At 41.5% G+C, this 7,052-nt stretch overlaps 1 protein-coding gene across 3 annotated transcripts in view; it reads right to left on the reverse strand.

Annotated features, from left to right (window-relative positions):
- The window catches only part of grk4 (G protein-coupled receptor kinase 4), a 60,264-nt gene that overhangs the window by 1,262 nt on the left and 51,950 nt on the right, over nucleotides 1-7,052 (reverse strand). For 2 of the 3 annotated variants that reach the window (XM_032527511.1, XM_032527503.1), the window contains 6 exons: nucleotides 6,661-6,750; nucleotides 6,203-6,411; nucleotides 3,558-3,695; nucleotides 2,676-2,813; nucleotides 1,670-1,801; nucleotides 1-412 (listed from right to left, as the gene is read on the reverse strand). The exon at nucleotides 1-412 is cut by the window's left edge and continues 1,262 nt beyond it. In XM_032527511.1, the coding sequence (XP_032383402.1) occupies nucleotides 356-412; nucleotides 1,670-1,801; nucleotides 2,676-2,813; nucleotides 3,558-3,695; nucleotides 6,203-6,411; nucleotides 6,661-6,750 (764 nt within the window). In that variant the 3' untranslated portion in view covers nucleotides 1-355. Of the gene's footprint in view, nucleotides 413-1,623; nucleotides 1,802-2,675; nucleotides 2,814-3,557; nucleotides 3,696-6,202; nucleotides 6,412-6,660; nucleotides 6,751-7,052 lie in introns of all 3 variants that reach the window. The other variant, XM_032527505.1, reaches the window with a different exon arrangement.

The raw sequence follows: 7,052 nt of genomic DNA on the forward strand, positions 1-7,052 counted from the left end.
AAAAAAAACTACTGGTACTGTGCTTCTTAAAAAAACTCCCCAATACACATTATCCATACTCATTCCAAAAGGAAATAAAAAGGAAATAAAAACATAATGTATGCATTCAAGTGGTACTTTTATGGCTTTTTGTACAATACAACCTTTAGTGAAAATATACATCTAGACATAAATTCAAGTACAAATGTACAAAATCTTTTAACTCATACTTTTTTCTTTAATTATAATACACTTTTAATACAGCTCATAAATACAGGTCAACATTCACTGAGTTCCTAAGATTTGCGCTTGGTTGGAGTTTGTGGTGAAGTTCAGCGGCGAGGGGGGGGAAGAGGAGGCAGGTGGAGGGAGTGGTTTAAAGTCGCGAGGGCTCTTCGATCTCGTCGTCACTGTAACCGCTCTTAAAACAGACCTGGGAAAAACCAGAAGTGAGGATATATCACTAACCTTAGCAACTGTCATTACTACATCTCACATGTGCAAGTTGAGGTGACATTCTCCTAGAACGCCCACCTTAACTTAACCACATAACAAGAAGTATTTCTCTAGTGCCCAGGCTGGTGTCTGGCACTCAAACACACAACTGTGGGCAAGTTAGAAGTAGACACAAGACATGCAACTGAAGCATGGGCCTAGGTTTGGTAGCAAATAACCAATTGTGATGACATTGTGCTTCCCATTTAAAAAGGTAGTCTAACAACACTAGAAATGCAGCTTTTTTAATGTGATATCCCTACTTGAAATGACATGCAGTTTCCATGCAGAGCTCTCATAATGTTGTATTTGCATTTTCACTAAAAAGAGCTGCCTTATCTTTTACTTTTTATTTTACCTGAAAAACATCCAGAGGTGAGCAGTGCCTGCAGCCTCTCTCTCACGCTGAATACAGCCCCGACAATCTCCACCAATAAGATAGAGCAGACTGTATGTAGCCCAAAAGGCAAAACGCAAGGCGAGAAAAACGTCCACACAGCACTCACTACTGCTGCCTTAAAACGTATTGCTGTGAGCACATGGTGATAATGACATTTATATCAACTACTCGCTTGTCTTATCTGCATTTCCAAAGTAACAGATCACTGCTTAGAGTGATTTTATGAAGAAAACCAAACTGAGACTATAAACGTAGGATTTTGAGAAGTAAGAGGGGCATGTCACCCCCTTGTCCCCAGAGGTAGCTACATGTTGAAACAAGTAAAGAACAAAATGAAAGTTCTTAATAATAAAGGACAGGTGGAAGTTACGTTGGAGACTTGAAATATGTTTTATCACCGTATCTTCAAAGTAAAGCTTGATATCAAGTCTTCCCACAACCACAAATCAGATCCTCTCAAGAAAAAAAATCCTGTTTTAGATCTTCTGAGACAAAATGGCACAGCAACAAATACAAAAAGGAATATGCAAAGGGATAGAAAGGAAAACAGAGGCCTTAATTTAAAGGGGTATACACCCATTCGTCTACCCCTAGCCCTAGGTCAAAATGAGTATTGGGACAGCCCTTACTCTCACGTGAACACACAAAACCTAGAGGAAGGGGTCAGACAGAGAAATGAGATTCAGCCTTAAACTAGGAATGGCATAACTACAAAAAAAAAGGAAGAAATGAAGGAGGAGAAGAAGTACCTTAGCCCCCACCCCCTCGAACAGTTGTCGGAGCACTAGCACTTGCCTCTCTTCTGAACAGGCGGTAGAAGAAGCCTCTCTTTGGTGGAGGATTAGGCCGGTTCACATCCAGATCGGAGCACAGAGTCCCATCAGTCTCGTAGACGTTGATTTCTTTAAAGCATTCCATTTCAATCATCTACAAAAAGGACAAGAGGTTGAGTTTTCTACCCTGATAACTTTCACTTCCTTAGGAGTTTGGTTCAACAAAAGGTCTGTGCGTCAGCATGAGGGTGGGTGCAGTGGTGGAAGAAGTATTCAGATCATTTACTTCAGTAATAGTACTAATACCACACTGTAAAAGTCCTGCATTGAAAATGTTACTTAGATAGGAGTATGTAAGTATCATCACAAAAATGTACTTAAAGTATTAAAAGTAAAAGAACTCAATGCAGAAAAATCCTCACATTTTAGAAACTGGAAAAAATCCAGACAGTTCTGTCAATCAGCTAAGTGATTATTCAGCTAATCATTTCAGCTGGACTTATATATATTGTTGGGTATTTTAAATAATAAATACTATGCTAAAACATTGTATTTCATAAACTGCATGTGTTTTGTATGCAACAATCTTAACTGCTAATTCAACTAGTAACTAAAGCTGTCAGATTAATGAAGTGGAGTAAAACAGAGTAGAACTAAAAAGTGGCATGAAAAGACTCAAGTAAAGTACCTCAAATCTGTACTTAAGTACAGTACTTGAGTAAATGTGCTTAGTTACATTCCACCTGTGGATGGGTGCCATTTATTTAAAACGCAACCCTCCTTACAGGTATCTGGTTATTTGGATTGGGCATTTATAACGCAAATGAACACTTCCTCATGTCACATACATATTCAGCAACGTGAGTCATTCACAGGCAATTGCACAAAAGCATTTACATTGATTTATACTTCTTCATTACTCTTAATCTTTAATACGGGTACTTTTATGTCACCAGTGCTGTACTGCATTGTATCAGTCTGTTGTGACTGAACGATGACATCATCTCAGAGGCCTGAGCCTGCTGTACCTCGTTCTGCCACGGGATGGAGACACTGCCTGTGACAAACTTGTGGTAAAAGTCGTCATCTGTGGGGTCAAGGTTCACGCCTTTGACAGTGGAGAACTGCTCAATGTCCAGGACGTCTTTACAGTACACCGCCCGGGGCTGAGAGAGAGAGAGAGAGAGAGAGAGAGAGAGAGAGAACTGTGAAAAGTGTATTTATTTTGGATGAAAGGGGGGAATACTGATCCTGAAATCAATCAGATTGTTATTTTTAATAACATGAAAGTCTTTAATACTGAAGACTTTTTGCTGCTCTGTTCTCCCCAGCAAGGCCCAATTGTTCTGAATAGTCCAAAATAGAAACGCGGATAGCACTATCTACTGTCAACTATTGATTTAACCTCTCAGGTCAGTCACTCTCTTCACTCGGGCTATTTTTTGACACTGAAAATGTATTGATTCCCATGAACAGCTTTGAAATCTATGAGTGCAGCATAGAATAAAAGCTTACAGTGTTTTTGGTTGAACTACATTCAGCTCAGGAGGGTAGTGGTCTGTGTTACACTCCATAGTTACACATATTCACCATTGACAGTTTCTTAATATGACCAGAGCCGTCTACTGTTCACAAGCGCCACTGGAGGTATTAGTGATGATCACCATACAAAAGAGCAACTCTGCTTTAATCGCTGTAGAAGAAAGCATGTTTTCCATTTTGTCAGCCAGTTGGGATTTCAAACGATAGTGAAATCACACGCATGCTTCTCACCACCCCCACCAGCTACCATGATAACTACATTACAGTGGAAGTGTTTGTTTACTTGTGACAATGGCATTTCCTGGCTATAAGCTGTGAATTGAGCCTGTATGCACTCTAGTTTGTGTGTTAGTGTGTGCGGTCCTTACATCGGGGCTGAAGGGAGGGTCCAGCATGTTGGCCTCCAGCCGTTTGAAATTGATGTTTCTGAAGATGGGGTGCTGCTTGACCTCTATGGCCCCTCGACCCTGACAACCCAGTCGCTCCTTGGGGTCCTTAGCCAGGAGCTGACACGCAGCAGGAAGAAGAGGAGGAAGAGGTTTAAATATTGCAACTCTCTTAAGATGTGCTGTTAGCCTAAATGGCTTTGGCAGATAAATTACAGCCAAATGTATTTTAAATACATCACAAAAAAAAGTTTGACAAATCACTTTAGTGCAATGTATACAAAACACACACATGGTCGTAGTTTGCGTGTAATCCGCTTGCCTTTATGTATCTGACCTAATGTAATCTAATAAAGACAGATACAAATCCATGCACTCAGGGGTTAATGCAGCACCATCATGGATAGAATTAGAGAGCGCTATTGCCTTCTCTATGAGAGCTTCAGGATAATATTACCATCTACAGTACAGCAGGCTTATGAAGTGGATGAGTGCTGTTTAGTGGTTTGGCTACTAGTAGACACTCTCACTGGCCCTGTTGTCACCCAAAAAGCTGGTGGCGTTCACAATCAACAGTCCAATGGATTTGACATTTTTCACCACATCTCTCTTTCTAGTTCCCCATCGTTTCTCTCGCCTTTGCACAACTCTTGCCCAATTTACACCAGGGTTCAAAGCAGACTCTCAATCTCACTTTCTGCTCTTGACAACTTGGATCACTTTTCTATTTTGGGCTGTGGTAATCCCCCCCCACCTCCCTCCCTCCCTATCACCACCACCACCCTCTTGTATTTTCTCCCCCTTCCTGATTATCTTTCTCCCATTTCTTGCTGAAACCTTTTTTTCTTTCTCCTCCTCTCCCTGGGGAGTCTTTGAATCTGCTGAACCTCGGGTCAGAATGTTCCACTGCGTCACACAAATAAAACGTCCAGTCCCCTCCTGTTCAGAGGCAAAGCCGCTTAGTGGCTCCCTCTTGGAGAATGGTGAGTTTGTGGAAGACAAAAGGTGAAAGCCGGATGGAAAGATTTCAAGCTAAGTTCTACTAAACAACTGAACTCCTTGAGTTATCAGCTCTGCGGTTCCCCTCAGTTCTACAGAGCTATTTAGCATCTTTTATCTCATTGGTTTGGTTTTACAGTCTGAAAATGTACGGTTTGGATTCAGTCTTACTGCTCTGATCAGCACTGTTTTCAGCCCTGATAAACCCATTTTGTTCCTATCCAGCACCAAACAGAAAAAGTGCAACAGACACCAACTCCCTGGTGAACATACTGTGAGAGGAACATTTAGCAGCTAAAGAGCCAAATATTTCTCTCAGGAGTTGGTGGAGACAGAAACAGAGAAAGAAAAGATACGATTTGCACGATTGACTTACATTCATCAGGTCACCAGAAATATGAATAAAAGTTGCTCCATGTCAGCTAGATGTGTAAATATGCAACTGTTTGGCAACTTCAAAAGGTGATACTTGGTCAGTGTTGTGTTTCGTCCACTGTCTTCAAGTGGCCAAAGAGATCATAGGTTTAAACTTTGAACAACATTTGTTCGAAATCGGGTGTATTTTTAAACAAAGCTGTTGTTTCTAATATCTCACTGTGCAACTTCTGCTTTTAATGTGTCACTGTGTCTTTTGAGTGGCAGAACATAAAAGACCTATTGAGGCAACAGCTACTGTTTGTATTAATAAAAGGCAGTTATTGCAGTATTATAAACCTGTTCATGTAATTTATCAAAGAGACATGAACATAAAGTCAACTCCAAGTGGTATGACAATGCTTTTTCTGCATTATTCTCCACCACCCCCTCAGCCACACCCATCCATGTCCTTATTTGCCGTTACGCTCTGTTAATGTGCTTTCCTTCCTTTGTCTTCATTCCTCCGCTTCCAGGATTTTTATAGTTTCTTTATGCCAGACCTTAGTCCATAACGCTCTCGGTTAGTGGCATTTCTTTAAACCAATCACAATCACCTTGGGTGCCGCCAACTTCCAAAAGCAGCAAGGGTGACTCTGCAAAACAGTCTCAGGTCAGAACTTGTACGGGGGAACATTTGCACCCCGCAAAAGAAAACACCACATGCAATGTTAAATAAAGTTAACTGACACTACCGGGGAGGTGTGCCTCAGGCTGCAGTAACGTTACAGGTGACGTGAGTAAAAAAAAATAAAATAAAGTTAACTGTCCACACAATACACTAACATGAGCCATTTCAATTAGCTGGATAGATGGATAAATGTAATTTGCTGTGTGTTTTTGTCCATAGCAATCCTCTATCTGCACCAAAAGGTCCCAGTTAGATAGTAAATGCCATAAACATATTATTGGTACATTTTTGCAATTATTCCCTGAAAGAACCAAACAAGGCTGCCTTGTTGAACGATCCAAATTTTCTTCTTAACTTGCGATTTTCAGCGTGTACCTTGCTCGCTCGAAGTTTGTTGTTTTTTTCCCCTAAAGTGAACGGAGTTTGAGAACGACAACTCATGCGCCAGATGTCAGGCAATTTTCCTGGAAATGTACTCTCGTTACACTACTGACTACTACTCTTTCTAACTACTACTACTTGCTAACTCCTACTCTTTTTCTAACCCCACAGCCATCTGTCACCTCCATCTCCTCACTCTCACCTGTCTGCAGATGTCCTTTGCCTCCTCTGCGAACTTATCAGAGTACTCCTCTGGGTCCTCGCGCACTCGTCTGTCCACCTCCTCCCGTTTGACACGCTCCTTGCGCTTGCGGAAGGGCGACTGGCCCTGTATCATCTCAAAGATCAGGCAGCCCAGCCCCCACCAGTCCGGGCTGACGGTGTAGCTCTCGTTCTGGATCACCTCGGGAGCTGAGGGAGGGGGGAAGACGTAGGGGTGAGGGGTGAGAAAAGTGAGGTCAGTTCAAGTAGCAAACCTGACAGATAGGTTTACAATCTGAATCAAGTGGAACGGAGACAGTTGATAAAAGGTCATAAGGAGAGGAAGAAAGCTTATAATTGTACAGATAAGGTAAAGGAATGGTTGCAGTGGTTTTAGTATTGAAGGACGTAAGAATTGACTAAAGAAAGGAGGTAGAAGAGGGTTACCACAATTCTTACCCATGTATCCAACAGTGCCCACTCTCCCTCGTATCGTCTCCCCTTCGGGGATTTGAACAGCGAGGCCCAGGTCTGAAATTCGGATGTGTCCTGAAAAAGAACCAAAGATTATTAACCTAACTGAAATTATGAAAATCATAAAATGTACACAAAAGAAGAATAAATCTTATTCCCTAGACATCAAGAGTTACAAAAACTAGTCTTGCTTTCCACATAGCATTCGGGGATGGGAGAAAAAATGCTCTGGTTTATTGGAATTTATTTAAACCAATCATAATCATCTCGGGTGGTGCTATGCACCAGAGAAAAGCTGCGGTGCCGCTGCAAAATAGGGTTGGAAGATAACTTCTTTTTGTTGAACATGTGTACGTTCAAAAGTTGTTTTAGTCGTG

The sequence above is a fragment of the Etheostoma spectabile genome, chromosome 2 (genome assembly GCF_008692095.1).
Source record: "Etheostoma spectabile isolate EspeVRDwgs_2016 chromosome 2, UIUC_Espe_1.0, whole genome shotgun sequence".
NCBI lineage: Eukaryota > Metazoa > Chordata > Actinopteri > Perciformes > Percidae > Etheostoma > Etheostoma spectabile.